Source organism: Cetorhinus maximus, chromosome 1 (assembly GCF_964194155.1).
Source record: "Cetorhinus maximus chromosome 1, sCetMax3.hap1.1, whole genome shotgun sequence".
NCBI lineage: Eukaryota > Metazoa > Chordata > Chondrichthyes > Lamniformes > Cetorhinidae > Cetorhinus > Cetorhinus maximus.
The window spans coordinates 172,197,113-172,219,262 of NC_135879.1; the positions used below are offsets into that span (position 1 = coordinate 172,197,113).

The following is a 22,150-nucleotide window of genomic DNA, read 5'->3' on the forward strand; positions in this document are numbered from 1 at the left end:
GGAGTTCAGTTTGGGGACCTTCTTGCTGGCAGTCAGAGCAGACCTGCAGGAGACAGTCGGGAGCTGAGCAGCACACTGTTTCACTGTTTCAGCTGCTGTGAGGTTGCAGTCTGGGAAAAAGTAAAAAGCAACTGTGACGTCACAGGAAGCTGGTAAGTTGATAGGCTAAAAGCAAAATACTGCAGATGCTGGAAATCTGAAACAAAAACAAAAATAGCTGGAAAAACACAGCAGGTCTGACAGCATCTGTGGAGAGGAATACAGTTAACATTTCGAGTCCGTATTACTCTTCATCAGAACTAAGGAAAATTAGAAATGAGGTGAAATATAAGCTGGTTGAGTGGGGTGGGACAGGTAGAGCTGGATAGAGGGCCAGTGATAGGCGGAGGCGAAGAAGAGGTTGCCAAAGATGTCATAGACAAAAGGACAAAGGGGTGTTGACAGTGGTGATATTAGCTGAGGAATTAGCTAAGCACATTCCTTAGTGAATATCACCACCGTCAACACCACTTTGTCCTTTTGTCTATGACATCTTTGGCAATCTCTTCTTCGCCTCCGCCTATCACTGGCCCTCTATCCAGCTCTACCTGCCCCACCCCCCCTCAACCAGCTTATATTTCACCTCATTTCTAATTTTCCTTAGTTCTGATGAAGAGTCATATGGACTCGAAACGTTAACTGTATTCCTCTCTGCAGATGCTGTCAGACCTGCTAAGTTGATAGGCTGGTAAGTGCTCAGTCTAAGGGACAGTGTGTGAAAAAGCAGCTTGGGACAGATGAGTTAAGGTAGATCTATAAATAAAAAGGACTAAAATTTTAAAATGATAAACCAAAATTTGAAAACTTTAAAATTAAAATCAAATAATAAAAATTTTAAAAAGCAATCAAAATAAAGTAATTCAAACAGACATCTAAAACACATACCTTGTAATTAAGAAGCATATAACCTTTAGTTGTCAGTGGTACTAGCATTCCATAAACACAATAAATTGTAACATACATAAGAAGAAAGTAATTAAAGTAAATTAACTAAATAACAGTTAGAATGGCGGGACAGGTGTTATGTTGCAGCTGTGAGATGTGGAAGCTTTGGGATGTCAAGGCGATCCATGACAAACATGTCTGCAGGAAGTGTAAGCAGCTTGAGGAATCCTGGATCAGGGTTATTGATCTGGAAGCTGAAATGCAGACACAGCGCAACGTAAGGGAGGTGAGGGGGAAATACCTGGGTATTTTGTTCCAGAAGACAGTCACACTTCTGAGAAGAGGTTCATCTGTTTTGGTCAGCAGTGAGGGGCAGGAAGATGTGACTGTCAGTGAGGCAGGTAATGGGACCGCGCGGGTAGTAGGGGAGGAGCCTTAGGCTTTGCAATTGTTAAACAGGTTTAAGGTGCCCACAGAGCAAGAGCCCAGACGGCTGTATTGCCTGCCCGGTGCCAGGGTTCGGGACATCTACTCAGGGTTGGGGAGGAACTTTCAGTGGGAGGGGGAGGATCCAGCTGTCGTGGTCCATTTAGTTACCAATGACATAGGTAGAACTAGGAAAGAGGTTCTGGAAAGTCAGTATGAGGAGCTAGGTACCAAATTAAGAAGCAGATCCTCAAAGGTAATAATCTCTGGATTATTACCTGAGCCACGTGCAAATTGGCATAGGGCAAATAAGATTAGAGACATGAATGCATGGCTCAAAGATTGGTGTGGGAGAAGTGGGTTCCGGTTTGTGGGGCATTGGCATCAGTACTGGGGAAAGTGGGGGCTGTACTGTTGGGAAGGTCTACGCCTGAATCATACTGGGACAAGTGTCCTCGCAAATTGCATAACTAGGGAAGTAGAGAGGGCTTTAAACTAAACAAGAGGGGTGAGGGATCAAGCTTGGGTATAGGTCGTAATTCAAAGTGTAGAGTCAAGATAGGAGAGCAAAATAATAATATGAGAAATGAGGGTCAGAGAATGGCAGGGAGGGACAGAGATGGGACAGATGTAAGAGTACATCAACAATCAAGACTAAATGTTACAAAGGTAACAAAAAGACAAAACTGAAGGTTCACTATGTGAATGCACGTAGCATTCATAACAAAGTAAATGAATTGATGGCCCATATTGAAGTAAATAAATATGATCTGATAGCAATTGCAGAGATGTTGCTGCAGGATGACAATGATTGGGTCCTTAATATTGAAGGGTACATGACATTCAAGAAGAATAGGAAGCTAGGTAAAGGTGGAGGGGTAGCACTGTTAATCAAAGAGGGCATTAGTGCAATAGTTAGAGATGACCTTTGTTCAGGAAATCAGGACATAGAATTGGTTTGGGTGGCGAAGAGGAATAGTAGGGGAAAAAAGTAATTAGTGGGAGTGTTCATATGTAAAAAGCAAGAGGATAGCCAGGGAAAGGGTAGGCCCACTCAGGGACAGAGGTGGGAATCTGTGTGTGGAGCCAGAAGAAATGGGAGAGGTACTAAATCAATACTTCTCATCAGTATTCACCAAAGAGGACTCAGCGGTCGATTTGTCTAGGGAAGAGTGTGTAGATAGCCTGGATTATGTTGAGATCAAAAAAGAGGAGGTGTTAGGCGTCTTGAAGAATATTAAGGTGGATAAGTCCTCAGGGCCAGATGGGATCCACCTCAGAGTACTGAGGGAGGCAAGGGAGGAGATTGCTGGTGCCTTGACATAAATCTTTGTATCCTCACTGGCTATGGGTGAGGTCCCAGAGGACTGGAGAATGGCCAATGTTGTTCCATTGTTTAAGAAGGGTAGCAGGGATAATCCAGGGAATTACAGGCCGGTGAGCCTTACGTCAGTGGTAGGGAAATTATTGGAGAAGTTTCTTCGTGACAGGATTTACTACCATTTGGAAGCAAATGGGCATATTAGTGAGAGGCAGCATGGTTTTGTGAAGGGGAGGTCGTGTCTCACTAACTTGATCGAGTTTTTCGAGGAAGTGACAAAGATGATCGACGATGGAAGGGCAGTGGATGTTATATACATGGATTTCAGTAAGGCCTTTGACAAGGTCCCTCATGGCAGACTGGTACAGAAGGTAAAGTCGCACGGGATCAGAGGTGAGCTGGCAAGATGGATACAGAATTGGCTTGGTCATAGAAGACAGAGGGTAGCAGTGGAAGGGTGCTTTTCTGAATGGAGAACTGTGACTAGTGGAGTTCCGCAGGGATCAGTGCTGGGACCTTTGCTGTTTGTAGTATACATAAATGATTTGGAGGAAAATGTAACTGGGCTAATTAGTAAGTTTGCAGACGACACTAAGGTTGGAGGAGTTGCAGATAGTGAAGAGGATTGTCAAAGGATACAACGGGATATAGATCGGTTGGAGGCTTGGGCGGAGAAATGGCAGATGGAGTTTAATCCGGACAAATGCGAGGTAATGCATTTTGGAAGGTCTAATACAGGCAGGAATTATACAGTAAATGGCAGAACTCTTAAGTGCATCAACAGGCAGAAGGATCTGGGTGCACAGGTCCACAGGTCACTGAAAGTGGGAACGCAGGTGGATAAGGTAGTCAGGAAGGCATATGGCATGCTTGCCTTCATTGGCAGGGGTATTGAGTATAAAAGCTGGGAAGTCATGCTGCAGCTATATAGAACCTTGGTTAGGCCACATTTGGAATATTGCGTGGAATTCTGGTCACCACATTACCAGAAGGATATGGAGGTGTTGGAGAGGGTGCAGAGGAGGTTTACCAGGATGCTGCCTGGTCTGGAGGCTATTAGCTATGAGGAGAGGTTGGAGAAACTCGGATTGTTACCACTAGAGCAACGGAGATTGAGGGGCGACTTGATAGAAGTTTACAAAATTATGAGTGGTATGGACAGAGTAGATAGTCAGAAGCTTTTTCCCAGGGTGGAAGAGTCAATTACTAGGGGACATAGATTTAAGGTGAGAGGAGAAAACTATAGAGGAGATGTGCAGGGCAAGTTTTTTACGCAGAGGGTAGTGAGTGTCTGGAATTCGCTGCCAGAGGAGGTGGTGGAAGCAGGTACGATAGTGGTGTTTAAGAGGCAGCTTGACAAATACATGAATAGGATGGGAATAGAGGGATATGGATCCCGGAAGTGCAAAATGTTTTAGTTGACGGGCAATATGATCGGCGCAGGCTTGGAGGGCCGAAGGGCCTGTTACTGTGCTGTACTTTTCTTTGTTCTTTGTTCTTTGTTCTACAGGCTCCCTAACAGTAGTCACAGTGTACAAAGTATTCAAGAGGAAATATTATGTTCTTGTAATAAAGGGATGGCAATAATCATGGGTGATTTTAATCTACACATACACTGGAAAAATCAGATTGGCAGTAGTAGCCTGGATGAAGAGTTCTTAGAAAGCTTTCGAGATAGTTTTTTAGAGCAGCATGTTCTGGAACCAACCAGAGAGCAGGTTATATTAGACTTGGTATTGTGTAATGTGACAGGATTAATTAATGACCTCAAAGTAAAGGCACCCCTAGGTAGTAGCGACCACAATATGATCGAATTTTATATCCAGTTTGAAAGGGAGAAGAGCGGTTCTAAGACTAGTATCTCAAACTTAAATAAGGGCAGCTATGTGGGGATGAAAGCTGAGCTAGCTGAAGTGAACTGGGAAACTAGGCTAGAGGATAGGTCAATAGCGAAGCAGTGGCAGGCATTTAAGGGGATATTTCAGAGTATTGAGAATAAGTACATTCCTACTTGAAAGAAAAATTCCAAGGGAGGACCCACCATCCGTGGTTAACTAGAGATGTTAAGAAAGTAATTAAACTTAAGGAAAAAGCATACAACTTCGCAAAGATGAGTGGCAGGACAGATGATTGGTCAGGATATAAAGAATGGCAGAGAATGACTGAAAGGTTAATCAGGAGAAAGAAATTAGAGTATGTGAGAAAGCAAGCTAGAAATGTAAAAATGGATAGCAAGAGTTTCTACAGGTACTTAAAAAGGAAAAGAGTAAGTAAACTGAGTGTTGGTCCTCTAGAGAGTGACAGTGGGGAGTTAATAGTGGATAATAAGAAAATGGCGGAAGAAATGAACAAATATTTTTGCTTTTGCGTTCACTATAGAGGATACAAAAATCATTCCAGTAATAGCCGCAAATCAGGAAGTGAACGGGAGAAAGGAACTTGGTGAAATTGACATACTAGGGAAACAATACTGAGCAAATTGATGGAGCTGTGGGCTAGCAAGTCTCCGGGTCCTGATGGACTACATCCTAGGGTGTTAAAAAGAGGTGGCTAAAGCGGTAGTCAATGTACTGGTGTTAATTTTCCAAAATTTGCTAGATTCTGGAAAGGTTCCATCAGATTGGAAAGTAGCAAATATAACCTTCCTTTTCAAGAAGGGAGGGAGGCAGAAAACAGGAAACTATAGGCCAGTTAGCTTGACATCTGTTGTGGGGAAGTTATTAGAATCGATCATTAAGGAGGTTATAACTGGGCACTCAGAAGAGCTCAAGGCAATAGGGAAGAGTCAGCATGGTTTTGTGAATGGAAAATCATGTTTAACCAATTTATTGTAGTTTTTTGAAGGAGTAACATGTGCAGTAGATTAAGGGGAGCCTGTACAGATGTACTGTACTTCGATTTCCAGAAGGCATTTGATAAGGTGCGACATCAAAGATTATTAAAGCACATGGTGTAGTGGGTAACCTATTAGCATGAATAGAAGATTGGCTGGCTGGCAGAAAGCAGAGAGTATGCATAAATGGGTCTTTTTCTGATTGGCAGGATGTGACGAGTAGCATCCCACATGGATGTGTACTGTGGCCTCAACCTTTTACGATTTACATCACTGACTTAGATGAGGGGAGTGAAGACATGGTAGCTAAATTTGCAGATGACACAAAGATAGGTAGGAAAGTATGTTGTGAAGAGGACATGAGGAGGTCGCAGATGGATATAGATAGATTGATTGAGTGGGAAAAAATCTGGAAAATGGAGTTTAATGTGGGAAAATGTGAAGTTGTTCACTTTGGCAGGAAAAACAAAAAAGCAGAGTATTAAAATGTTAAACGGCTGCATAATTCTGAGGTGCAGAGGGATTTAGGTGTTCTAGTACATGAGTCACAAAACATTAGTATGCAGGTACAACAAGTAATTAAGAAGGCAAATGGAATGCTATCCTTTATTACAAAAGGGATTGAACATGAAAGTAAGGGTGTTATGTTTCAGTTATACAGGGAATTGGTGAGACTGCACCTCAAACGCTATGTGCAGTTTTGGTCTCCTTATTTAAGGAAGGATGTAAATGCATTGGAGGCGGTTCAAAGAAGGCTTACTAGATTGATACCTGGAATGAGTGGGTTGTTTTATGAGGAAAGGTTGGACAGACTGTGGGCTTGTATCCACTGGAGTTTATAAGAGTGAGGGGTCATTTGTTTGAAGTACAAAAGATCCTGAATGGCGAAAGAATGTTTATTCTTGTGGGTGAGTCCAGAACTAGGGGGCTCTGTTTTAAAATTAGGGGTCGCCCTCTTAGGGCAGAGATAAGGCGAATTCTTTTCTCCCAGGGGGTTGTGCGACTTCGGAATTCTCTGCCTTAGAAGGTGGTGGAGGTGGGGGGGGTCATTGAATATTTTAAAAACAGAGGTAGATAGATTCTTGTTAGGCAAGGGAATCAAAGGTCATCAGCGTTAGATGGGAACGTGGAAATTGAAACACAAGAAGATCAGCCATGATCTTATCGAATGGCAGAGCAGGCTCGAGGGGCCGAATGGTCTACTGCTGTTCCTATTTCTTATGTTCTTATGTATACACATCTTAGCGAAGTAATTTACTTTGTCACAGTTCTTACACTGCTTTCTGGAGTCTAGACAATTACGTGGCCTGTTCCGCATCGGCTGCATTGAAATGTTTTAGAAACACTTTTATTCTTTTTACGTTCAGACTGCCTATTTGTTCTTTCCTGGCGTTGTTTCGGCTTAACTGCATCTAACTGCTTGACCGTGTGAGGCATATCATCTTCTGTCATCTGTTTAATGTGGCTTTTTGTTGTCTCTGTCACTCTGTAGATATTTATTGCTTTCTGCAGCGTGAGATCAACATCTCTCTAAAGCCGTTTTCTCAGAAGGTCATTTGTCATTCCACAAATTATTCTGTCTTGGATAATGATTCTTCAAGCTCTCCAAATTCACACAATTTAGCTTGTTTTCTCAGCTCAGTTATGTACTAACTAATGTTGTCACTGTCTTGTGTGCACGTAAAAAATCGATTTCTTTCATTTGTGATGTTTTTCTTAGGACTGCAGTAGGCTTTGAATTTTTCCATTATTTCTTTCAAATCATTTCATTTCTCATCACTTTCAAACATGAATGTGTTATAGACTTCGAGGGCTTCTTCCCCTGCTACGTGAAGAAGGATGGAAGACTGTGCCTGAGGGTCTATTTTATCACTGCCTGTTGCTGTGGGATATAGCTCGAATCGCTGCGGGAACCTCCTCCAGTTTTTGGTGAGGTGAGATTTCTCTCCAAACTGAGCTCTGTCGGTGGTTTCAGAACCTCCATTGTTGCATTTAGTTTACTTCTGACACCATGTCTTGTTTTTTTGTTTCAATGCTGCACACAGGCCATCAACATTGTGGCTGAGCTAACTTTATTGTTAACACATCTTCCAAACATAAAAATGCAGTAACTGAATTCTTTCAAGACAGGTTCCAAGTTGTGCTATTTGATCTTCAACTCCCAGGCCAGGTGACCCCCCATCTAGTGCAGAGTACCGTATAGCATCTAATACTGGAGTTCACTACCACAATCAGCTCTTATCATGACAGTTTTCACTGTAGAAGACTCCCAAAGATACTGAAAATCATGAGGTGAAAGGGAGGGAGGAACTTAAAAAAATCAAATCACCAGAGAAAAGGTGCAAGAAAAACTATTAGACCTAAAGTCTGACAAGTCACTAGGACCAGGTGGCCTGCATCCTCGGGTCTTAAAAGAAGTGGCTGCAGGTATAGTAGATACATTGTTTATAATCTTCCAAAATTCCTTGGATTCTAGAAAAGTCCTGGGAATTGGAAAAACACTAATGTAGCACCTTCATTCAAGAAAGGAAGGAGACAGAAAGCAGGAAATTATGGGCCAGTTAGCCTAACATTGTCATAGGGAAATTGCTAGAATCCATCATTAAGGAGGTTATAGCAGGATATTTAGGAAATCATAATATAATCAGGCGGAGTTAGCATGGTGTTGTGAAAGGGAAATTATGTTTAACTAACTTATTAGAGTTCTTTGAGGAAGTAACAAGTAATGTGGACAAAGAGGAACCTGTGGATGCGATGTACTTGGTTTTCCAAAAGGCATTTGATAAGGTGCCACATCAAAGGTTAAGACCACGTGGTGTAGGGGGAACATATTTGCATGGGTAAAAGATTGGTTAGCTAACATGAAGCAGAGAGTAAGGATAAATTGGTCTTTTACAGGTTACCAAGGTGTAAATAGTGGAGTGCCACAGGGATCATTGCTGGACCTCAACTCTTTACAATTTATATCAATGGCTTGGATAAAGGGACCAAATGTACGGTAGCTAAATTTGCTGATGACAGCAAGATAGGTAGCAAAGTGAGTTGTCAAGAGGAGGAAGAGCTGCTACAAAGGGATTTAAATAGGTTAAGTGCATGGGCAAACATTTGGCAGGTGGAGTTTAATGTAGGTTATCCACTTTGGCGGGAAGAATAGAAAAGCAGTATATTATTTAAATGAAGAGAAGTTGCAGAACCCGGTGGTACAGAGGGATCTGGGTGTCACAAATCACAAGAAGTTAGTATGCAGGTACAGCAAGTGATTAGGAAGGCAAATGGAATGTTGGCGTTTATTGCAAGGGGATTGGAGTATAGAAGTAGAGAAGTTTACTGCAGCTGTACTGAGCCTTGGTGATATTACATCTGGACTACTGTGTACGGTTTTGATCTCCTTATTTGAAAAAGTATATAAGTGTATTAGGAGAAGTTCAGAGAAGGTTCACTTGATTCATTCCTTGGATGAAGGGCTTATCTTATGAACAAAGGTTGAACAGGCTGGGCTTGTATCTATTATGGCTGAACAGCTCCTCCCAGAGTTGCAGTGCGGATTCTGCCCACTAAGGTGCACAACGGAGATGATCACCGCGTGGGCAACTGCAAGAGAAATGCAGGGAACAACACCAACCCTTGTACATGGCCTTCCTTGACTTCACAAAAGCCTTTAACACTGTCAACCGCAAAGGATTATGGAGTATCCTGCTCTGTTTCAGCTGTTCCAAAAGTTTGTCACCATCGTCCACCTGCTCCATGATGACATGCAAGCTGTGATCTTGACCAATGGATCCACCACAGATGGAATCCACATTCAGACTGGGGTCAAGCAAGGCTGTGTCATCGCACCAATGCTCTTCTCGATCTTCCTTGCCCCAATGCTCCATCTCACCCTCAGAAAGCTCCCCGCTGGAGTGGAGCCAAACCACAGAACAAGTGGGATCCTGTTCAACCTCCGCCACCTGCAGGCCAGATCCGAGGTCATCTCATCCTCTGTTATTGAAATACAGTATGTTGATGGTGCTTGCGTCTGCGCACACTCGGAGGCCAAGCTCCAAGCCATCATCAATATCTTCACTGAGGTGTATGAGAGCATGGGCCTTATACCAAACATTCATAAGACAAAGGTCCTCTCCCAACCATCCCCCTCCGCACCGCACTGCCCCCGGTTGTCAAAATCCTCAACAAGGCCTTGGAAAATGTGGACCACTTTCCATACCTTGGAAGCCTATTATTAACAAGGGCAGACATCAACGACGAGGTTCAACACCACCTTCAGTGTGCCAGCTCAGCCTTCGGTTACCTAAGTAAGAGAGTGTTTGAAGACCAGGACCTCAAACCCGACACCAAGCTCACGATCAACAGAGCAGTAGTGATACCCATCCTCCTAAATGGCTCAGAGACATGGGCTATATACAGCAGGCACCTCAAAATTCTGGAGAAGTACTGCCTCCGCAAGATCCTGCAAATCTATTAGCAGGATAGGTGCACCAATGTCAGTGTTCTCACTCAGGCCAACATAACCAGCATTGAAGCACTGACCACACTTGATTAGCTCTGCTGGGCAGGCCATATCGTCCACATGCCTGACATGAGGCTCCTCAAACAAGCGCTCTACTCAGAGCTTTGAAATGGCAAGCAAGCCCCAGGATGGCAGAGGACATGCTTCAAGGACTCCTCGAAAAAGTACAACATCCCCACAGACATCTGGGAGTCCCTGGCCCAAGACCGCCCGAAGTGGAGGGAAAGCATCTGGGAAGGAGCTGAACACCTCGAGTCTCATCGCCAAGGACTAGCTGAAGCCAAGCGTTGACAGCAAAAGGAGTGCATGGCAACCTGGGAACCCCACCCACCCGTTCCCACTACCACCATTTGCCCCACCTATGACAGAGACTGTAGGTTGTGCATTGGACTCTTCAGTCATCTGAGAACTCATTTTTACTGTGGAAGCAAGTCATCCTCAACCCCGAAGGACAGCCTAAGAAGTATTCATTGGACCAGAAACACATCAGCTCCTGAGGGGATTTGACAGGGTGGAGACTGGAGGGTGTTTCCTCTTGTAGGGAAGACTAGATGGGACACAATTTAAGAATAAGAGGTCTCTCTTTCAAAACAAAGCTGAAGATAATTTTTTTCTCTCAGAGGGTCATAAATCTGTGGAATTCTCTTCCCCAGAAGGCAGTGGAGGCTAGGTCATTGAATTTATGCGTGGCTTAGGTAGATAGATTTTTGACAGGCAAGGGAGTTAAGGGTTATGCGAGGCAAACTGGAAGGTGGAGTTGAGACCATAACCAGATCAACCATGGTCTTATCGAATGGCCTACTCCTGCTTCTAAGTCCTATGTCCCTGAACTGTGCCTGCTAGTACTAGACCTCCCAACAAGGGGGAACATCTTCCCACCATCCACCCTGTCAAGTCCCCTCAGAATCCTGTGTGTTTGAACAAGATCACTTCTCATTCTTCTAAACTCGAATGAGTAGAGGCCTAGCTCGTTCAACCTTTCCTCATAAGACAACACTTCATCCCAGGAATCAGCCTAGTGAACCTTCTCTGAACTGCTTCCAAACCATTACACCCCTCCTTAAGTAAGGAGACCAGAACTCTACACAGTATTACAGGTGCTGTCTCACGATGGTCATGTAGAGTTGTAGCAACATTCCCCTACTTTTATACTCCATTCCCCTTGAAAAAAGATCAACGTTGCATTTGCCTCCCCAATCACAGTATCACAGTATCTTTACTGTGCAGAAGGAGGCCATTTGGCCCATCGAGTCTGCACTGGCTCTCTGAAAGAGCATTCCATCTAACCCCATTCCCCGGCCTTACCCCCGTAACCTTACACATTCTCTCTTTTCAGATAACAATCCAATTCCCTTTTGAATACCTCGATTAAACCAGCTTCCAGCACCCTTTCAGAAAGTTTGTTCCAGATTCCAACCACCCTCTGGGTGAAAAATTTTTTCCTCACATCACATTTACTCCTTTTGCCAATTATTTTGAATCTGTGCCCCCTAGTTCTTGATGTTCTCTTGAGTGGGAACAATTTCTCACTATTTACCCTGTCCATACCCCTCAGGGTCCTGAATACCTCTATCAAGTCTCCTCTCAACCTTCTTTTCTCCAAGGAAAACAGTCCCAAACTCCCCAATCTATCCTCATAGCTACAGTTTTTCATCCCGGGAATCTATACTCTCTCCAATCAGTTAATGTACCTGCATGCTAGCTTTTTGTGATAATGTACCAGGATATGCAGATCCCTTGGTACCACAGATTTCAGCAGTCTCTCAATTTATATAATATTATGCATTTCTATTCTTCCTGCCAAAGTCGGCAATCTCATATTTTCCCACATTATCCTCAATCTGCAAATCTTTTCCCCACTCGCTTAACCTGTCTATATTCCTTTGCCGACTCTTTGTGTCCTCTCCACAACTTGATTTTCTACTTATCTTTGTGTCATCAGCAAATTTAGCTATCATACACTCGATCCCTTCATCCAAGTCATCAATATAGATTCCAAAGAGTAGAGGGCCCAGAACTGATCACTGTGGCACTCAGTTAGTTATGATTTGCAAACCTGAAAATCACCCATTTTGCCTGATTCTCTGCTTCCTGTTAGCTAACCAATCCTCTATCCATACTGACATGCTACCGCCAACACCATGAGCTCTTATCTTGGATAGTAATCTTTTATGTGGCACCTTATCAAATGCCTTTTGGAAATCCAAATACACCATATCTACCAATTACCCATTATCCACCTTGTTAGTTAGATCCTCAGAGAACCGTAATAAATAAGTCAACATGATTTCCCTTTCATAAAACCATGTTCATTGCGTTATGATTTTCTAAATATCCTGCCATTACCTCCTTCATAATGGATTCAAGCATTTTTCCTATGATATTTTTCAAATGGTCTATAGTTTCCTGCTTTCTGTTCCCCCCCTTTCTTAAATAGAGATGTTACATTCATGATTTTCCAATCCGCTGGGACCTTCCCAGAATCCGAGGAATTCTAGAAGATTACAAAAAATGCATCCACTATCTCTACAGTCACTTCTTTTAAGACCCTAGTGTGCAAGCCTTCTGGTTCAGGGGACTTGTCAACCTTTAGTCCCAATAGTTTTCCCAGTACCTTTTGCCTAGTGATTGTGATTGTTTTAAATCCCTCCCTCCCGTTTCCCTTCAGATTTTCAACTATTCTTGGGATGCTTTTTGCATCTTCTACACTAAAGACTGATAATGCTTCAAAGGAGCACCTAAGGTTCTCCAATGGGAATAGTGTCAATCAGGAAACATAGCAGCGTATGTGATAGCTTCCCAGATTTGCACCAAGTGCAGTAGCGGGCAGGTAAAGTGATGTTTTACCCGCCAGCCGCAATGGCAGGTTTTCACACTGTATCACCCACTGTATCAAATCTGCCATATTATTTCTGCATTCCCGGGAAACACGCCGTTTCCATGACAGGCAGGCCCCGATTCACCTGCCATGCTGGCACCTTGCCGCTTCACCACGCCAGGCACCACATTTAAAGTACAGCCGCACTCAGTGCTTCCAGCCCAGGACTGCAGCAAAGAAGACATGGCCCCGAAAGGCAAGAAGACTGCAGCCCTCGAGCGCCCTTTGGGCCCAGTGGAGGCCCCTGTGATGCCCTCTACACTGTCTCTGCAGCAGGAGGGGCAGCAACACTATCACTACGGCTCAGTAGGCGACGGCAGTGGTGATCAGTGTCAATGTTGCACAGAAGAGATTGGCCATCCAATGCAGATTTAGAATGAATGATCTCATCCATGCAGCCAGGGTATGACAACCATCTCGGCACTCTAAACTCACACACTCAAGCCCATCACACATTCATTGGCATTTCACTCACTGCCAGTTCAAGGGACATCACCACCCATTCTCACACACATTATCTCACATCTCCATCTGGCCTCATCTCCTCTGGAGACTGCCTCCTCAGCCCTCACCATCTTGAGGCCACTTGCACAGATCAACATGTACTCCCCCCCACACCCTGGATTACCCTCCTTCCCCAGTACAGCCCTCCTCCTTCATTGAATATTTTTAAGGCTGAGGTAGATAAATTCTTGTTAGGCAAGGGAATCAAAGTTATCGGGGTTAGATGGGAATGTGGAAATCAAAACACAATGAGATCAACAATTATCTTATTGAATGGGGAAGCAGGCCTGAAGGGCTGAATGGTCTACGCCTGTTTCTTATGTTCTTATGTTTTTAAGTGCTGCAGCCTCTTCCCTTGCCTGAGGCCACTTCTCCCCCTTTGCCAAGCAAGCCCTAACCCTGCAGCCATTGAAAAGCCACATATGGCTCATCTGGTAGGTAGAGACCTGCATTGAGTGCCCCTAAAAGTGATGTGGTGCTGTCTGCGAAGCCTGGCGCTGATGACTGTGAATGCTGACTGAAGCAAGGTAGGCAAACAAGCCTTGAAGTCTCAATCAAAGTGCAGCCCATCAAGTGTACGTCGCTTATGTGCTGTTGTGAAACACGTTGGCGTGTTTTCCCACCGACATAGACAGACGATCCATCGGGGGCGGCGGGGGTGGGGAGTGATTGCATTATTGCTGATGTAATACAACAAGGTTCCCGACATCCGATGGTGGGGAATGCAGCCCGGCATCGGGGGGCTGAGAAGACAATCACAAAATGGTTTCACACTGTAGTGAAACCCATCGCACCAAATTATCTGCTCATGCCACCAAACATACCCGACGCCAGCGGGCACTCAAAATCCCAGCCTACGTCTCTCATTTTAGTATTGAAACAATATTTTAGTTGTAAAATAGGTATTACGACTTAAAATTTTGTTTTGTTTTGAAATTTAAAGAAGTTATAATCCAACATTAAAGGAGATGAAATGGTCATGTGAAGAAGTATTTGTAAAGTGTATAAATATAGCATTACTGAGGACAAAGCTTTTGATTGCATTTAAACAGCAATATGAGTCATTTCTGACAAATGTTTATACTCATGCATCTAGGTTTAAATGTTAAAGAAACATTGAAAATTCAGGGGCTTTGGGGGAACATGGATATTTCTGGTCACTTTCTATAGCAATATTATAAGCATGTGAACAAAAAATCTTTTCAACTAAATTCAGAAATACAGACATTGAAAGTGGTCTTGTGTGATGTCAAGAGTTTTGCTCAGCTGCCACTTTGGCAGCATTGACAATGTTAACAATCACAGCCCATTGGCATGTTGAACTCAGGTTCACACAAAGTTCATGAGCGAAGTATGTAACATTTTCTCTCAAGGGAGAAGAAAATATTATGTATTGCTCAGTAAACTGCAAAGACTATCCATCTTGTGCTCCTTGACTCAACAGAATTCAAAGCAATCCAGATTCTCTCTCTCTAAATCATCAGAGAGATATGGCATGGCTGTGAATCATTTGCAACACTGAGCACAGAGGCACTAAATTGGCTAGTGTTCAAGCCAGACTGCCCTCTGTTTGTATTGAAAATACAGTGACAAATTATTTTTCAGTTCAATAGGATCTGTACAGAATGCAATACCACTATCAAATCTTCATTGAACGTTCTCTTCTCCAAGCAAAACAGTCCCAACTTCTCCAATCTATGTACATAACTGAAGTTCCTCATCCTTGGAACCATTCTCGTGAATCTTTTCTACATGCTCTCCTTCACATCCTTCCTAAAGCGTGGTGCCCAGAAATGGACACAATAATCCAGTTGAGGCTGAACCAGTGTTTGTTCCAGGTTTAACATAGCTTCCTTCCTTTTTACTCTATACCCTTATTAATAAAGTGCAGGATGATAATAAAGCCGTATGCTTTATTAATAGTGCTCTCAACCTGTCCTGCCACCTTCAATGGTTTATGCACATATACACCCAGGTTCCTCTGCTCCTGAACCCCTTTTAGAATTGTACCTTTATTTTTATATTGTCTCTCTATGGTCTTCCAACCAAAATGAATCACTTCACTTGTCTCTGCATTAAATTCCTCATCAGTCACCTCTCCACCCATTCCACCAAGTTCTCTGTGTCCTTTTTAAGTTCTACATTATCCTGCTTACAGTTCACAATATTTCAAAGTTTTGTATCATCTGCAAATTTTGAAATTGTACTCTGTACAACAAGGACTAGGTCAGTAATATATATCCGGAAGAGCAGGGGTCCTAACACTAAGCCCTGAGGAATTCCACTATAAATATTCCTCCAGTCTATTAAACAACCATTCACCACTACTTTTGATTCCAAATCTCAGCCAATGTCATATCCATGTTGCTACTGTCCCTTTTATTCCATGAGCTACAATTTGCTCACAAGCCTGTTGTGTGGCACTTTATCAAATGCCTTTTGGAAATACACCACATCAACAGCATTGCCCTCATTAAATCTCTTCAATGAAACTCAAATACTTACCTTTGGTGGTCAGGAGCTCCAGTTCCCAGTGAGCCTTGGGCCTTCTGTGCTTGTGCTGGCCAGGAAATGGCTGCACATGCACAGTTAATGTATTTTACATTTCTTGGGCCAGAAACCGGCCTTGCACACCTGCACAGAGAAAAAGAAATAGAACGGTATGAAAAGTAGGTCAGGTGATCTGATAATGGAGCACCATTGTGTTGAGTGTGTCCCAGGGAGCAGGACATGGGAGGAGGACAGGGAGAGGTCCCAGCAGAAAGTCTGAGACAGGGATAAAGACAGGGACCAGAAAGAGCTCCTAGAAGTCAAGTTAAAAGAAAGGAGCAGAGCAATAGACTCTGAGTTAAAGAGAAAGCTGCGAGGAGCAGACTTGAAGAAAAACAGGCTTGAGAGAAGCCCTGAAGATCCGAGGAGGCAGCTGAAGGTTGGTGACTCCTTACTGCGTGCTTTTGGGGAGCAGTAGTGTTCTGCTTGGGAATGGCTAAGGATCTGAAATTGTGCTTGGAAGGTGAAGTTTGAGTGTATGTGGAGCTCCAGTGGAAAAAAATCTTGGAAGGCAAGGTTGAAACCCTGCGAGGTGGGCTATTGTTGCAGCTGTCCTAGTAGGAGCGACATTTGGAGCGAATTCCAAGGTGAGTTCTTCAAATGTTGAGATTGGAAACCCTCGTGAGAAAGACAAAGTTTCAGTGAGACTGGTTGGCTCACAATGTGACAAACGCTTGGGATGGTTGTTGAGAAATCCATGGAATCTGCTTTGGTTGTATTTGTCATTTACTTTGGAGTGTGGTGTGCCTGACGACAGTTCGCCTGCTAATTCATATGTACATCATACTTACCCTGAATATTAGAATATAAGCTAGATATTGTAAATTGTTTTATCTTTCTGAATGTGCATGTATCTGTAAAAGTATTGCTGGCGCAGAATTTTGCCCTCATTGGGTGAGCTCAGCGGGGGCGGTCGAGAAGCCGCCCACCACCCACAATCAGGGCCGGACCACAATTTCATGCTGGCGGGCCAACTCAGGGCCGGCCAGTATGAAACGCGGCTCGTCACTGGCCGGGAAGGGCCGAGCAGTCGAGCGGGGGCTGGGGCCTGTCAGCCTTTGGGTCCAATGGTGGCCTGGCGGCCTGTTTAAAAACGGCCCAGGCAGCCCCAGAAAGCCTGCCAGGGAATGACGTCTGTCTACCGCTGCAAGGATGGAGTCCAGAATGTCAGCAAATGCCAGGTGGGAGGGCAGGTTTGAGGGGGCACTCGGACACCCATTTTTCCAACGAGTGCCTCGATGCCCTCTTGGAGGAGGTGGCTGCCAGGAGGGACACCTTTATCTCCAGAGGTGGGAGGAAGAGGCTATCGCCCCTCACCAGGAGGGTATGGGAGGAAGTGGCAGCCCGGGTGAGCAGCCACGATGTGGTGCAGCATATCTAGGCGCAGTGCCGGAAGCGCTTCAATGACCTACTGCACTCTGGAAGGGTGAGTACCATGTTGGCATGGGGCAGTGTGTTGAATTGTTTTGGGCTGGCCTTCCCCCCCCGTGGAGCTCAGGGGTGTTAGAGTGTGAGTGCCAACTGTCAATCACGCCAGAGCTGGCCGAGGGGATGAGCCCTGGCTGCTTTGACTGAGTGCCTTGCACCTTGAGGGCCATGACTCGGATCTGCCCTGCAAGGTGCTCCTCAGCTGGGGTTGCCCAAGATGCAATGGCGCTGCAGGTAGAGAGTGGACTCTCCAATGGTCCTCTGTCCTTTCAGGAGAAGACATCCCATAACAATATTGAGAGGTTGCGGACTGGCGGAGGACTCCCACACCTCCTCATTCTCTCCCACTATGAGCAGGAGGCCTTGGAGTTCGAGAGGCGCCATGCACCTCGGTCAAGCAGCCGCGGTGAGGCTGTGGAGCTAATCTATTTCCTCTACACGAAAGTTAATGACAAACAAAACTGACCTCAGCCTTCCCTGTCTCAATTGAACAAGGGGACTTGAGGAGTTCATGGGCTCTCTGCCCCATGCCTTCCCGCTCAATTATTCACCCCTCTCACCACTTCCAAGCCAGCTGCAGGGGTTGAGGAAGGCAGCATTAAATTCCAGCCAATGAGTGCCTAATCAAATTATTCTGAGGAAAAATTCCTTACAGTGTTTTCATCCTTTATACGATTAAACTTCCAATACCCCTTGGCCATACACCTATCATGCCAACTCACCCAGTATCCACCAGGGGCAAACCTCAGGACCCATGCTGATTTTAAATTAAATAAAGTCCTAAGTACATATTGCAGACTTTTGTTTTTTAAAACTATTATATTTACATTCATTCAACTACATCTTTATAAAACAAACAATTCATTCAACTGCTTAATCCTTAATAAAAACAAACATTCTGTTCAAGTGCTTAATCCCTTATAAAAACAAACATTCTGTTCAAGTGCTTAATCCCTTATAAAAACAAACATTCTGTTCAAGTGCTTAATCCCTTATAAAAATAAATATTGTGTTCAACTGCTTAATCCCTTATAAAAACAAATATTGTGTTCAACTGTTTAATCCCTTATAAAAACATATGTTGTAATTCATGGTCCCACTTAAAAGAGCCAATACCATTTGGAACTGTCAATAAAACTGTGAAATGGAAGGTACCCTCCTGTGAAAATGAAAGGTTGTGAAATCAGTTATGTGGCACTAATCCAGTAATGGTAACCCTCAGGTTTATTTTTCTTTATGACAAAGTGAAATAGCTAACAATAATTTCTTTTTAAATCTTCCAGACATTTTTTTCAAAGAGTTAACGGGCAGAGGTCTAAAATGCCTTGACAGCTTGACAGTTGCCTTTGCATTTTGATTCTTTTAATAGTTCCCTTTAACAGTTTATTTTGACACTTTTGACAGTTCAAATGAGCTTGACAGACACATATTCACGCCTACTTTTAACAACCTCAAGGGGCACCTTACCTCTCCCAAGCAGCACCCGAACTCCCCCAAAGGTGTCCATGGGACAATGTCCAAAGGAGTGCCCTACCTCTCCAAAAGGGTGCCTCAGCTCTCCAAGGTGTTCTACAAAGCTCAGAACTGTTCCTACCATGCCTAACCAGCGCATGTTGTGTTTCCCACACCTGAGTCACAAAAATTAGGAATAAATGGAAGCAGCTGTTGATTTATATGGCTAGATGCTCCACAAAATGCAGATGCGCAACTCCTGACCTGGGCTCATTCCCCCCGCAGCCGCGAAAATGGTAGGTGCATGTTCGGGGGCCACGTCCACCATTTTTGCAATGTTGATGAGTCTTTCTGTCATTGCAAAAATCTAGGTCTGGGATTCGGCAAAGGGCTTGCTAGTTTGTAGGCTGAGTAGCACATCATGTGCACCATAAATATATCAAAGAGACCTATAAAATACTTCAGAATAATGCATATTTATGCTGGTTTCCTTAATATAAAAATAATGGAAAATGTATACATTTTACAATGTAGTCAAGCAATCGTCTGACATACTTATTCACAAAATCATACCTATCAGCCTATGCCCTAGATTCCTCCATTACCATCACTGGCTATGCCATGTCACACCAGCAGGACAGACCCACCAGAGGTGGTGGCACAATGGTATAATGCTGGGAGGAAGTGGCCCTGGGAGTCCTCAACATTTGCTCTGGAATTCATGAAATCTCTTGACATTTGGGTCAAACATAAGCAAAGAAAACCCCTGGTGATGCCCACCTACTGCTCTCCCTGAGCTGATGAATCAGTACTCCTCCATGTTGAATGCTACATGGAAGAAAGACAGAAGGGAGCAAAGGCACAGAATGTACTCTGAATGGATTGACTTGAATGGCCATCACCAAGAATGGCTCAGTAATACCACTAAGAAAGAATATGCTGCGCAGGTAGTGGTGAAAGAGGAGGTAGTTCAGACACTTGAAGGATTTAAACTTGATAAACAGTCACTTTGCAGTACAGAACTTGAATATGCTGAAAAGAGAGACATGTTGCCAAAGCTTTTCACCTTGTGCTCATTAAGGCGAATACAAGAATGCCAAATTTCAAGGGATCACAATAATTTATACTACAGGAGAAAAGGGTGCTGATTATTTGGCAAGTCAATTCTGGTTGAGGTGTTGCGGAAAGCAATGCAGAATTATAGGCTCCCCAAGCTCCCTGATAATTCAAAAAAGGAGCAAAGCTTGAACATGTTCCTTATGTTTGCAGAGAGCCGGTCCCTGTGTATGAATGTATGTTGCTTCTAGCAAGTGTAAATGAGCCAGGTGCGCTATCGTCATTAAGATTAGACGCAGGGCGGAATTATATTTTGAATTTAGTTTTTTTAGCTCCACCCCAAATATTCTGTAAACATGCAGGGAAGTTTTGCTCCATTGAAGTCACAGCCAAATCCACGCGTTAAATATGATTTCAGCAAATATCAGCAGTGGCAAAGTAATAATGATAAATTGGCACATGGCAGGAATTCTATTAGATTCTTAACACTTAGTACTCTATTAATGTCATTAGGAAAGTAGTTTTACCAAGCTGATGCCAGGTAAATCCACTGTAACAAGAGATACCCACTGCTTGAAAGAAACTGACAGAAAAAATGAAATTTATGTTAAAATGAATTCCTTATGTTCATGACGAAAATCCTTCTTTGAGCTGCCGTTTGTTAGAAATTAAACATTAAAAACTTAGTCAAGGAAATACTTGTAGTTTGCGATGAAGTATATGAGAAATTGATGCACTGAATGGGTCTGAGCCTGATACAAAAACAAAATACTACAGACGCTGGAAATCTGAAATAAAAATAGAAAATGCTGGAAATACTCAGCAGATCAGCGAGCTTCTTCGGAGACAGAAACAGAGTTAGTGTCTCATCACATTTTTTTTCTTTACTTCTCTCATTACTACTCCCCTTGGCACTGCATTTAATGTCTCCTATCTTCTGCCCTAACATTTTGTTCTTTTGCTATCCTTCCCCATTACATGTGCTTAAATCCTATTACATTTCTAACTTTGCCAAGTTGTGATGAAAGGTCACCGACCTGAAAGGCTAACTCTGTTTCTCTCTCCACAGATGCTGCCTGACCTGCTGAGTATTTCCAGCATTTTCTATTTTTATTTGGATCTGAGCATGAGTTTACTTCTGGGTCAGTGAGGGGTCTTTGTCAGGTTATTCAATTAAAACAATTTTCTTGAGAGAGAGTATAATGTGTAGCATTGTATTAATCAGTCAATATGAATATCCTAGATTGATGCTACTTGGCATGTTTTCAATTTTACTAGTATTATCATCATTTCTCAATTTAAGAACTATCAAAAGGCCAAGTCAAAGGGTCAATATTTTTGAAAAAGCACATATACATATATGGAATTTTATGGTAGCTATTACCAATCCTGGCAGCATCATCTGTAAGTGCTTTGTATTCTAAGCAAATATTCTTTCAATGTCGTTGCTTGCTTGTTTTTCAGCAAGGCCCTTTATGGAAAATGTTTAGTGAAAAATAGTCAAATGACCCCTGGGTTGGCTTTGTTTCTGAATGCGGAGGTCTTTTACCCTAAATTGGAAGTTCTGTTGAATATTGATGCCATGTATGTTCACTTTATGAATATCTGTATATCTACTTCATAGCTTTTTAAAGCATACAGAATCAAGTTCCTTGACTACGTACCTTTCACTGTAGGCGCTATGGTGTTCACAACTTGGAAAGTGGAGCTTACATTCAAACAGGCACCAGCTGCATAATATAGGCCTCCACACTTATAAGAATAAAGTGGCCCGCATGTCTGAAAGAAAGAATGAATATATGGTGATGATGACTCAACAACAACAACTTGCATTTATATATTATATATTAAACATTTCAAGACACTTCACAGGAGTATTATAAAGTAAAATTTGACACCAAGCCACATGATGCAATACTAGGCCAGGTGGCCAAAGCTTGTTCGTAGAGGTGGACTTTAAGAGAGTCTCAGAGGAATAAAGTGAGGTAGAGATGCAGGGATGTATAGGGAGAGTAACCAGAGCTTGAAGCTTTGGCAGCTGAAAGCATCAATGATGGAATGATTAAAATCAGGGGTGTTCGAGAGGCCAAATTTAGAGGAGCACAGATATCATGGATGATTGTGGGATGGAGAAGATTTGAATGATAGAGAGGGGCTGAAGCCATGGATGGATTTGAAAACAAGGATGAGAATTTTAAAATCAAGGTGTTACTTAACCTAGAATCAATGCAGGTCAACGAGCACAGGGATGATGGGTGAATGGGATTT

General features: G+C 43.3%; 1 protein-coding gene across 1 annotated transcript in view; it reads right to left on the reverse strand.

The window, feature by feature from the left end:
* Positions 1-22,150, reverse strand: part of itga1 (integrin, alpha 1) — a 322,507-nt gene that overhangs the window by 229,409 nt on the left and 70,948 nt on the right. Inside the window, exon 5 of the mRNA XM_078550022.1 lies at positions 21,547-21,661. Within this exon, the coding sequence (XP_078406148.1) occupies positions 21,547-21,661 (115 nt within the window). The remainder of the gene's footprint in view (positions 1-21,546; positions 21,662-22,150) is intronic.